The sequence below is a fragment of the Natrix helvetica genome (genome assembly GCF_964273705.1).
Source record: "Natrix helvetica genome assembly, chromosome: 1".
Taxonomy (NCBI): Eukaryota; Metazoa; Chordata; class Lepidosauria; order Squamata; family Natricidae; genus Natrix; species Natrix helvetica.
The window spans coordinates 273,007,660-273,020,239 of record NC_138548.1 but is presented as its reverse complement, the minus strand read 5'-3'; the positions used below and the strand labels follow the sequence as shown (position 1 = coordinate 273,020,239).

Sequence of the window (12,580 nt, the reverse complement as noted above, 5' to 3'; positions counted from 1 at the left end):
ATATTTTACATCTAGCCCTATTTATTTATTTATTTATTTATTTATTTGATTTGATTTCTAGACCGCCCCCTCTCCCCGAAGGGACTCGGGGCGGTGTACAGGTACCAAATTAAAAACCATACAAATAATCATAAATATAGTTAAAATTGGATTAAACTTTAAACCCCTGTACAAATTTATAAAAATTAAAAACTTAGCCTAAGACCAACCCGTGAAATTTAAAAATACAGACTGAGGTGGGAGAGCTGGAATTAGGCCAAGCCGGCTAGATTAAACAGGTGGGTTTTGAGCTTCTTACGGAAGGAGCGGAGGTCCGTGGTTGTTCTAATATCAGGGGGAAGGTCATTCCAGAGACAGAGAAGGCCCTATCTGGCCCACATGATGTCAATTGGGAATTAGAAATCAAATATAAAATGTAAAATAAAATGTATGCCATGCAGACAATACAACTACATTGCTTTTATTTTGAAGGCAATTATTTTTCAATTTGTAACATGCTTGTGCACTTTTATGGCCCTATTGATTCACTCCTCCATCTCAGTCCACTTCTCACATGGCGTCTTGGGAAAATTGTCCACCCCAGTCCTAAATTAATCCACTCTCCACTTCAAGTATGGCCTCTCTATTTGGGCAGCAAGAAATTAACCCACTCTGAACCAATCCAACAGGCCCAATTGTGTTGGTTTGTTGAAACTGAACCTGCCACAGAGTAAGACAATAAGCCTAAATAAATTCTGAATATTGTCAGAACATTAGAAAATCATACGATCATAACATTAGGAAAAGCAATGGAAAAGCCATAGAAAAGGTTGAAGGGCATATTTAGAGAGCATTTTATTGGAAACCTTTTATAGCTTTCATTATAAACATTTTGTTTCATAAAAGCAGCATAGCTTGCATGTTAAGCCTCATTATGTATTTTGAATAGCAGCTCCCACTAAAAACATGACCATTATTTACGTTGTGCAATTTTCCTTAGTAAAACTTCCATAGATTTTTACATATTTTTTTCAGTAAAAATTCATTGCTGGGCACAGAAAACAATCTCTCCTCCAGAGAGCAGAAAAACAGTTTATCTTTGTCACATAATTGCGCCAAACACACAGCTATTTGAGATGAGAAAGTCCGGTATTTGCTATTTGAATTTCAAAGAATATAAATACATATATTCACCTTAGTTGTCCATCCCCATATCCCCATATTTTAGCAAACTGATTGCTTTTATTTGTTGTTTGGCACCACCATGTGGCAACTTGAAAAATACACAGACAATATTCCTAAATGATACAGAAACAAAAATATAAACTGAATAATTTGAAGTTATCTTAAAATTGGAATTTTCTCTCAAAGAAATACATCTTTCTATTGAAGAATATTAACATTTATATTAAGTGCATTTATGACTCTACAATACCTAAGATAACAAAGGGATTATATTATCATCTGTAAAAAGCAAAATTGGAAACTTGGCATTAACTTTACAGAATTGTAATTTTAATGCTATATTCAAACTGTCCTGCAACTAATTAGATTGAGTGGCAATTAGAACAACCCACAAGAGTAATATACCTATATACCATTCACAATATAGGGATCAAAAGGAAAAAGTTTTCTTGCTGTGATAGTACTAGTAATTGCTTATAAAGTTACCTTACAGAAATAGTAGGAATGAGGCAGGTAAGATTGGGAACACAAGCTTTTCTCTTTTTTTGACATCCGACCTTTGTATACAGGTCAGAGACATTCAAAAGATTTTGAAGAGATGTATTAGACAATATATAGGACAATATCCAGGTGTAGACAGTTCTAAGTGGGTGGATGAAAATCTGTTTTATTGTAAATTGCATGCTTTCAAGTGTTTTTTTTTTAGAACTCTTCCCTTCAAAGTGTTAGTCTGCTAATGGCAGGAAGAAATGAGAGAAACTGGAAGATGAGTAAAGTTGTTTTTACTTTGTTTGGTACTTGCTTACTTAAATGAAAGCAAGTGCTTTCCAAAATAAACACAATCTCTCAGAGCAAATTAAAATGTGTATTCCATTGCTGTAAAAATGGTAACCAACAACTGATGGACAATGAAGTTATACAAAGGAGGAAGGTAAGACTTGTACCTAGACAATCTTTTCAAACTTCAAAACTGAAGTGGCAATTCTACTGATTTGAGAGCTCTGCAAAATCAAGAGACACCCAGGTTGCTCTTAACTCTTCCCTCAGTTGGAGGGAGAAATGAAAATACTGAAAGCATAGCCATCATGCCCTCCTGAGGGAAGAAGATGCTACAACTTCCCTGGGCGAGTCACTAATAACTTTTTGTGATGTGAAAACAGAAAGCATGGATGGGCATTAAATACGTTAATGTGAATATCAATCCTAAGCTAATTGGACATGTTTTCCTGCAATCCAGAATCGCATCCTCCGCCCCCCTCCTCCTCATCTGCTTTGTCTCAAAGGAACAGAAATGAAAGAGACACACATTACTTTGTCGAAGCAAGTCAATTAGAAAGAAAATGTCTTTCAATTTTTTATTCAATAAAATGTACGAAGTAATAAAATTTCTAACAGGAAAATGTGATACAACAGAGCCACTACAAAGATGATTTGAGTTTTCCAACAGCCTCATGATTGTTTTGAGGCATCTTTGTCTCGTCAGCACTGAGTGGAAACAGAAGAACATGGACACAATACAAAGATCTACTGCCCCCCCTCCCCCAATCCATCTCCCACTACCTTGGCCCACCGTCTTCTGCCCCCCCTCCCCATACTAAACTCCTGGGTTGATTTTGCACAAGCACCCTGGCTAAAGAGCTCGCTCATGCCACTCCCTCTTTTCTCCAGCCCCTTTCTTATGAGTTCCTTGCACAAGCACTCACTGTGTACAATTACATATTTTAACTTAATCACCTGTCAGATTTGCATGCATGTAAAAAAAATGGGAAAAATATTAAGGCTATGAATAAACAAAAAAGGAAACCCGCAATATTTTTTTAAAGCTAGGTAGCGAGTAGCATTTTATGAAACATAAGGCTTGAGGCTTATCGATTCTTCAAAATCTGAATTCTCCATTGCTCTTTTTTTCTTAAATATGAAGGTACCATTGCTCTGTTTTTCCCAAATAATGGTTTTCCATTTTCTTTCTTTTCACAATGACTGGAAGCTTAACTTAGAGATGTTATATTGGAACGCCCCCCAGGAGGGGCTACTATGCGCTTGCTGGCTGAGCGAATACCTTCATCAATCTGAGTACCTGTGGAGCATATATAACAGGGGGAGAGGAACAAATATGCAGGTTAGAAGACTATTAATATACTGCTCTTCCATTTTGAAAATCTTCTGGAGAAATAACCCTTAGCTTATTATGTACAAACATGCATTCAAGCAAACTTGCTGGTCAACTCTGGATATATCTGTGATCCTCGTGTAGAAAGAACCGGAGATGGATTACACATGTAGAGGTGAGCCACCTCTCCTGCTGTTCTTATGAATTGGTTTCCCCACATATCATTCGTTATGTAGGAACGAATTAGCAGGAATGTGATGTATGAGCAGTGTCAGCAATATGCTCCAGAAAGCCATAGTATGCATATGCTCCTCTTTTTCCAATGTAACATTTGAGGCCTATGAATGTGGCATAGATGCAAAGATTTTGGAGTAACTAGGGGCAAATATACCAAATGTTACTGGAACTTCTCTCCTTGCCTTCTTTTGCAAACAGTGCAATCTTGTCTGTCTTACCTGATAAACTAAATCCAGACTGGTGAAGATTCCTTACAGGTGCTGTCTGCCTAGTAGGAGAACCCCGAGTAGAACCTGCAGGGGTACCTCCTTTAGGTGTGGTAGTCAAATCGAACACAGGCCCATCATACATGCCCCTTGGCACAGCATGCATTTCAGCCATCTGTCGGAAGTAATGAAACGAAGCAAAATTTACAACTGTATAATGACCCTGAACTTCCTCTTATGAGCGATAGATGATGTTCATCATCTTGGATAGGTTTTCACACAATCATCTCTTATCACCATCTTATACACTCACATGTTTGGATATGGTGGAAAACAGTGTGTATGAAATTAAATATACAAAAGCCCTTTTTGTTGTGATACCAGACATGTGATGGTGGGGGTGGGGTGGGGGGAGAGAGCAGGCTTATTGCCACAGCTTGCTTGATGATCCTTATTTATAAAATGGAAAACAGCTAATATAATCCAGACGCTGTTGGACTTCTAAACACAGAATCACGCTACCCCCTAAAAGCAATACAACAAAAAGAAGAAAATAGAAAGTTTACCGAGGAAACTAAGGGTGTAATTAGCTTATGTCTTTCACTAACAATTTTTTTCTTCTGCTCTTCCATTCAAATGTGTCTAATTGTAAGATTCTAGAAGCACTGATGCAAAGACTAGGGATTTATTAGTGGAGTCCCACTGCAATTTAGGAATCTCCCAAATGCTTTCAAATGAAATGATGAAATATTGCAACGGTCTGGATATTTCTCGTCCCTTTTCTTAACACTTTTTCAGGCAGTAATTTCACATTACAATCCAGGTTTGTCTTACCTTCCTCCTTGCTTTGATGCGCTTGTAGACATAATCTGAAAATGGGATGCCAGGAATGAATCGTCCTGTGCCTTGTGTTATATGAAGGTTGCCATCTTCAAGCATGATCTTTCCCTGACATATGACAACCAGAGGGGCTCCACGGAGCTCCATTCCTTCAAATATGTTGTATTCAGCTGCCTACAACATACAACCGTCAGTATCGTTATTATGCAGCTTATGAAAATCAGTGCCCAATCTTAATTTTATATTTAGGCGAGATGTAAATCTAAATAGCTGGAGCAAAAGGAATGGACTTTATTAGGAGTTCAATAAATATTTAAATAACATCACATCAAACTTTTGGAAAAAAAACTATCATCTAAGGAGGACTTTGGTTTTAAGGATTAAGAAAGATTCAAGATCTTATTCTATCAGGGGAAGGGCATTTTGTCCCCATGAATTAAGCAAGTGAGTCATGCTAAAAAAAAAAAAACAACCCTTAAAAGTAATCAAATTGCAAAATCATTACAGACTTGAAACAGTAATTGTTTCCCAAACTGGAAACTCTTACCACTAGCTTCCCCCCCCCCTCCCCCGAGAACCCACGTAAAACAGATGTTCACTTTACTTACAAATGTTTAGTTATTTAACCCCTGAGTTGTGAACTGAAATTCCAACAATTCAATTGTGGCAACAAATTCACTGATTCAATCATTTAGACAATTACTGTATGAAAAAAACTTACTGACTGGTGGCTTTTAGCAGATACAATTTTCACTGCATCAGGATCCCAAATGACCAGGTCACTGTCTGACCCAACAGCAATCCTGCCCTTCCTTGGGTACATGTTGAAGATCTTGGCAGCATTGGTGCTTGTCACAGCCACAAACTGGTTTTCATCCATTTTCCCTGTAGCCTGTAATAAATGACCCAGAGAAAACAGATTGAAGCAGGCATATGTGCAGAACTGAAGTTATATCCATCCAATGTTTCTCTTATTCACATAAAGCTCTACACACCAGTTCCCACTTCTTTTATTTAATTATCTATTTTACGCAAGGGAGTCTCAGTTAAAATAATAACAACCAAAAACAATGAATAAAAAATCATTAACATGTAATTAAATATGCTTCCTTTTATTAATATTTCTTCCCTTTTCTCTTTGTAACTTCTCCCCAAAAAACAATTAAAAATTACTTTAGTACAATTAGACATAAGAATTATGGGAAAAATATTAACACGATAGACCCTGCTACAATAGTGGATGGGGGATCGAGGCAGGGATTATAATGGCATAGGCACAAAAACTGTACTAGACACATCTGTTCCTATATAAAGAAGCCCTACCATAATTAAATATTTTAAATGAAGGGGAAAAGAAACCAAACCCAGACAAATACTTTTATTGTATCTTCATTTTTCATAGCTGAGTTAGTTTGAGCCAGTTGCCACAATGCACCTTTATTATGAAGGTCTTATGGGAATTTCCAGTCACATCATCCCAAGCCTAATTATGTGGCTGCCTTCCTCTCATAGCTTCTTTTTCTTACCACAGCTTTGTCCCATATAACAGACATCCGTTCTTCAATGCCATTGGTTCCCTCTGGAATGACGGTGAAGTTGTCTTTCCCAATCGCTTTCTGGGCTGTACTGAATGTACAATGCGCACTTCCAGAGACTTGGAGGTCCCCACTGGCTCAGAGACAAACCAAAAGGTTACATATGCCCTTAATCCATTCAGGCTTTTTATTTTGTTCTATAATTATTTGTAATCTGTTAAAAAGTTTTAATAACCACAAATAGGAGAGGCAATAGTTATGGATAACATATATATATATATATATATATATATATATATATATATATATATATATATATATATATATATATATATATATATATATATATATATATATATATATATATATATATATATATATATATATATATATATATATATATATATATATATATATATATATATATATATATATATATATATATATATATATATATACATGTGTGTGTGTGTGTGCGTGTGTGTGTGTATGTATGTATGTATGTATGTATGTATGTATGTATGTATGTATGTATGTATGTGTGTTACAACCCCTGGTATGCCCAAATATGGGAGGGAGCTCACTCCTCCCTCTTTCTGTCCTTCGGCTCATCACAGAAAACCATCCAGGCAGAAACCTGGCTAGCTGATGAGAGCTAAATAGCTTGAAATGGATCCATACTAGTCTCCCTTTATTTATTTATCAGCACAAATACAACACAAATATATATATATGTATATATATGTATATATGTATATATAATCTATGAAAACAAATTATGTGTGTGTGTGTGTGTGTGTTACAACCCCTGGTATGCCCAAATACACATACACACACACACACACATATATAATTTGTTTTCATAGATTATATATATAGTTTCTTGATACAAAATAATTACTATATTGAAATTTTACTCTTCATAGTATGTAGCCACTTTGTGAAACTGATCCAAGCTTGTCCCATTCACTCTATCCTGATTTCACAATCAGGCAAGGGCATATAAAAGCAAGAGATTCATAGAAAAGAAAATAACATTGCTTTTAAAAAAAGGAAAACAGGAGTAGTAATTTCTTTCTTAGGATATATATACATCCCAAGGAGATATATATATATATATTCTACTATATTTTCTACAATATATTTTCTACTCATGGCACAATTCTTTTAAGAAAGTTTTTCTGATGTTTTATGAAAGAAATCCTAATAGGTGGATTTAGAGCTTATTCTTGCTTCAATTTCAATGACAAGAAATGTTAGTTGTGTGAAGTTGGAGAGGACCCTGTTTTTTTCTGAATCCAGAATTAAGCCCTTGTATTGTAAGGAGCAGGCAGAACGTAACTGTTTTGGTTGTTGTGTGCGAAAGAAAATCAGGATAGAGTGAATGGGGCAAGCTTGATACATGCTGCCCATTCCCTCACCAAGTTCCATGGCAACTTATTGCACCAGCTCCCCAACCCGCCTAACAATCTTTCCCCTGCTTTCCTCACTGCGGCCAGTATGCCAGAACCCCCAACGCCAGTGGCTACTCTAGCTTCTCAGGGCCTTCTCTCCCTTCCCACAAGTGTTGCTCCTGCTAACATCCCAGTACTGTATATTACACCATTTCACCCTTGACCTTCCTGATGCCTCCCCTTCCTTCCCCTTGGCCATTAATGCCTCTTCCTCCTGCTTCTTACCTAACCATAACAATTCCTGCCCAAAACAGTGTGCTTAGGTCTGTGTGCAGCACAAACTGACCCACAGCATTTTATTTACAGATCAAAGATAAAAAGTACATATGTTTTGGTTTGGGCACCGACTCCCTAAACACAGAATAGTTTCTCCACATAACATGTTGCATATCACTTAAGTCAAAAAGCTGAATTTAATTTGTCCTATAGTGTAAATTTACTCTACTTGCATGAGCAATGTAACATGAAATGTTTGCGTTTCCATGAAAATAAAAAGAAAATGACAGTTTTCATATTCAAAAAAGAGGAGCTTTGGCCTATGCTACAGTAGTTCTCTGTTAAATTAGTCCTGCATGTTGACTATACTCAAGAGCATGTCAAGAGCAGATACAATCTTATTAAAACATTGGAGATCCATCACGCAGGTATTTCATAAGATTTATTTTATTTTCTTGAAAAGGAGTGACTATGTACTTCAAAGAGCTAATAAGTCGAATGTTATACAAATGTTTTGCTATTTTTGCCTTGACTTCAGAATGTTCTGAATTTTGTTTGTACCATAATTTGTATGTGGCAAGGAGGAACAAGGCAAAGGGCGATATCAGCAGCACAGCAGAATTTTATAACAGCCATCTTAAGGATGATATGTTCAAACCTTTGTACAGCTCAGACTATCTATCTATCATCCATCCATCCATCCATCCATCCATCCATCCATCCATCCATCCATCCATCCAGACAGACAGACAGTGAATTAGAGAATTCAGAATGGTAGCTTTTGAAATAATCTATCTGAAAATCTAGATGGTTGTAACAAAATGCAACCCCTTGAATTGCTTCGATGTTAACAAAAGCAGTGGTCAGTTCTAGAGGTGATGCAGGTTTAAAACAAACCTTTCACAAAACTTTTCAAATTGGTTACCTTTCACTGCAGGCTATCCCACCTGCAAAGGAGGACAACCATGATGGTTTCCTCATCTGAGCTCTGCCAATTAGAATTGTGTTTAACCCCTTCTGTCCTTATAAAGTGTGATTAGTTGGCTTTTGCTATTAACTTGCAGATAAAGAACCAGAGTCTTTTCTAATTTTACCTCTCCTACAATTCCCTATGCTGATGATTACCCCAAGCAATGACAAGTGAGATCTATTTGGAACCTGTTGATTAGAGTTGCTATTTAAATCCCCAGTGCCAAAGAGAATTTTGAAGGAGATTCAGAAATAAGGATGGTTTTGGAGTTCATTAAATATTTGACATTAAATTAGGTCAAAGAATGGCATTCCATAGATACCGGTAGCAGGACAAGAATACACCTAGGAAAGTCCCTAACAGGATGACCCAAGTATAAGCACTCCAAGATGATTATAGGATTCAAGTGTAGACATGGCATTATTGTGGCCATACATTTACAGAAGCCATTGTGGGATTGAAGAGCAAAAGGCAAAATATAAACAGAACAGTGCACAATAAAGTAGAGGTATTGCCATTGGTATATGATAAGATATGATAAAGATGTGAAAATCAGCATTATACAAATCAGCAGAGGCAAACCATAGACCTTTAAGTGGAATTCACAAACTATAGCAAATGTGATGATCCCAAACAGAAAGAGGTTTGGAAAGAACTCAAGTAATGAGAGTTCGAATGTATCCGATATGTTTATTTTTCTTGGGAACAGTGAAGTACCTGAATAGAACTCAACAGAAAGCCAGTTCAAATGTCTTCCACTTATCTCCTGCTGGAAATGTTATGGAAGCAGCATATGATTCAGCAGAGACAGTGAATTAGACAATTCAGAATGGTAGCTTTTGAAATAATGGAAATGTCCCTCTGTGATTGTGGCAGACACATGATAAAAGAAAGACACAAATGCATGGAGAAAGCAAAACACCTGAGTCAACTGCTACTAATCTCTCTGAGGTATCCACAGCATGCTCTTAATCCCTAAAGGTATAACTGGGTCCATCAGAGCATGCAAACTTGGCCCCACAACATTGCATCTGGAAAAGAGAATCTTCAAAACAGTACAGTCAAGATCATTTGCAAAAGTTCAACTTCAAAGTTGAAAGTATGTTTAGGAAAATTAAGGGGAGGGGAAGGATGACAAAAGGAGTATTTTGGAGACACTGTAATGCACTACCACTGTGGAGATCAAAGAAAACCTGAAGTGATTTGTGGAAGTACATATGAAAATGAAGAAGGTGAGGTTCTAACCAAACATACTGAATTCTGTATAGCCATAGAATTCCATACATGTGGATTACAGAGAACACAGTAGAGAAGCAAGACTTTAATCCATCACTCAGTTTAAAAATCCATGCATTTCTTTAAAAACCACCTAATAATAAGTGTCTAAGTATTATCTTTATTGACAGTAGGGGGCAGCAAAAAATGGACTTAAAGAGTTGTGCACAGATTTTTAGGGAAACTTTCCGTTTCCTGACATCTGTTAGGTGCCAGGGACTCAAGACCTGAAAGGATGTATTATAATTAAGAAAGGGAAAAATCCTTAAAGCCTTGTCTAAACAACAGGAAAATATAAAAAATCTTTGGCTTCCAGATGGACTATTTGTCTTATTTTTCTGAATCAAAGGGATGATTAAATCTGGATCTCTAAACCAAAATTTTAACCCAACAATAATCTTAATCTTCTCTTAATAATTTGGTACCAAATACATTTTCCTGCACAGAGAAATCTGTGTCAGTTAAACCATTTTACTAAATATAAACGAAAGAAAAGATTTCTGTCATACAAACCTCCAGAGGGCTGTACCAAAACAGAACAACAGAGTACTTATCAGAAACAGATGAAGTTTACTTCACGTGCATTATCTAGATAAAATGTATTAGCAAAACTACGCATAGAACTCACTCAGACACAGGAATATATAAAATGTCCCATGGTTCCCAAGTAACCATGGCCAAGGATCCATGAGTAATTCCTATTACCAGCCTGGCTATTTTTACTATGATAGTCAGTTTTAGCTCTGTTCAAAGAATGCCCATTTAATCCTGTGCCAGAATGTATTTCAGTTAAATATTATTCTGTTCTAACTATTGGTTTACTTTGCTTTTAAGGTACTGGACTGCAACTGGAGAGACACAGGATCAAATCCATTTTCAACAAAGGAACTTCACTGGGTGACTTTGGATTAGTTACTCTGTCACAGTGCAACCTACATTACATAATAATTGTTAAGGAGGTTGTTGCGAAGGGAAAATGGCTGTCAATTCTTGAAGACCAAATCCAAAATAATACTTTCCCATTAATGGATAATTGTGGGGTTCACCATTGTCCTCCATTTTAGATGTATTATATTACTCTTTCATATCTAAATATACAGCTTTGTAATCAGGGAGTTCTGTGTCTATGCTATTTCCCAACTCTAGGCAGCAATACATTTTATTTTAAAATTTTTAAAGAAAGGTAGCAAAAAGAGGGATTTCCCTTTCCTTGCCATTACCAACCTGGCCAATAAGGAGTTGATGTAATCTGGGGTTGTTGGATCTGGACTTAGAGGTGGGGAAGTCACAAATGCAGCAGCCTTTGCCCAATTCTTACTCCAGTAATGGGTTCCATCTGTTCCAAGACTGGCTGTGATTGGCTCACCAAACACAACATTGCCTGGTGATTGTCAAGGGGGGTGGGGATGGGGAGAGGAGGGAAAAAAAGGACAAAGAACATACATTATAGAGAAGGGAGCAAGAAACCAGATAACATATCTTTTTTTTTAAAGGCAGCAATCACTTATTTCTAATGGCTCCTTTGGTTCTGTTGATCCAAACCATGACAACCAGATTTCAAAGCCAAGGACAAAGCACCTGGGCTTAAAAATTGATATGTCTTCCAGTTTGCTTTTAAACCCAGATCAGATAATTTTTCCCGTTTAAGGAGAATGAGTTACAGACTGCTTTAAAGTAAAAAGGAATATTCTTAGCATGAGACTTGCTAAGTTGAACATTCTGTGCCAGGTAACTAGATACATCTGGGAACTTCACAAATAAAAATGTAACTGGAACTAAGACTTACAAAAGTGACTCTACTGTATTCTTTCTTAACCAACTTAATATTCCTCCAAACACAGTTGTTTTTCTCAATTCTTACTTACTTCTTAATGCTCGGCAGCTTCCAAGATTATGAAAAGTTTTTGCATCTTTTGAACAATTTCAGAGATGTTCTTTCTCGCCCCTATGCCCCTGTTCTATAGAATAGGCAATGCGCACTTAATTCAGGGTGCATTTTGGGCTATCAGGTTGAGTGCAAGTTCTGATGAGCCAGAAAAAAGATAGAGTTGAAGATACAAAGCTGAAACAACGTACCTTTTTTCCGGGCTTGTGATATCAGATCAGCTGCACTCTTGCTCATCACTTTAGTCACATATAAGGGGCAGTTGGTCTGGCTGGCAATGGTGATGGCACGGAAGACAGCTTCAGCCTCCAACTGAAAAAGAGGTTAGCAAGTTCATACGCATTCATATAGGATAAATACGCTCATAGGACACAATTAATACATTTTACTTCATAAGGTTTTGTTTTCATAAAAATGACTTCCAAAATTACCCATAATGTATAATCGGTATATAAAGCAGCCATGATAAACACAGGTCCAAAATTTTTCTATCACAGTATCTATCTGTACTAAGTGCTTCGTTTTCTACATAAATCTGGCACTACCTTGGTTTATAACCATCTGTGCATTTTGTAATACAAACACAATGCATTACTATATACAGCAGAAGATTTTGGCTTTCAAGGTGACACTGTATTTTTATATAATTGTATGAATTGTATGCTGTATGGATCTTGAATGTGTTACA

General features: G+C 36.6%; 1 protein-coding gene across 2 annotated transcripts in view; it reads right to left on the bottom strand.

Moving 5' to 3' along the window:
* Positions 1–2,505: 2,505 nt before the first annotated feature.
* DPYSL3 (dihydropyrimidinase like 3) overlaps positions 2,506–12,580 on the bottom strand; it is an 83,106-nt gene continuing 73,031 nt past the window's right edge. For both annotated transcript variants that reach the window (XM_081937853.1, XM_081937854.1), the window contains exons 8-14: positions 12,084–12,204; positions 11,232–11,388; positions 6,084–6,225; positions 5,279–5,449; positions 4,552–4,731; positions 3,730–3,892; positions 2,506–3,241 (exon numbers count right to left, since the gene is read on the bottom strand). In XM_081937853.1, coding sequence (XP_081793979.1) covers positions 3,153–3,241; positions 3,730–3,892; positions 4,552–4,731; positions 5,279–5,449; positions 6,084–6,225; positions 11,232–11,388; positions 12,084–12,204 — 1,023 coding nt within the window. In that variant the 3' untranslated portion in view covers positions 2,506–3,152. The remainder of the gene's footprint in view (positions 3,242–3,729; positions 3,893–4,551; positions 4,732–5,278; positions 5,450–6,083; positions 6,226–11,231; positions 11,389–12,083; positions 12,205–12,580) is intronic.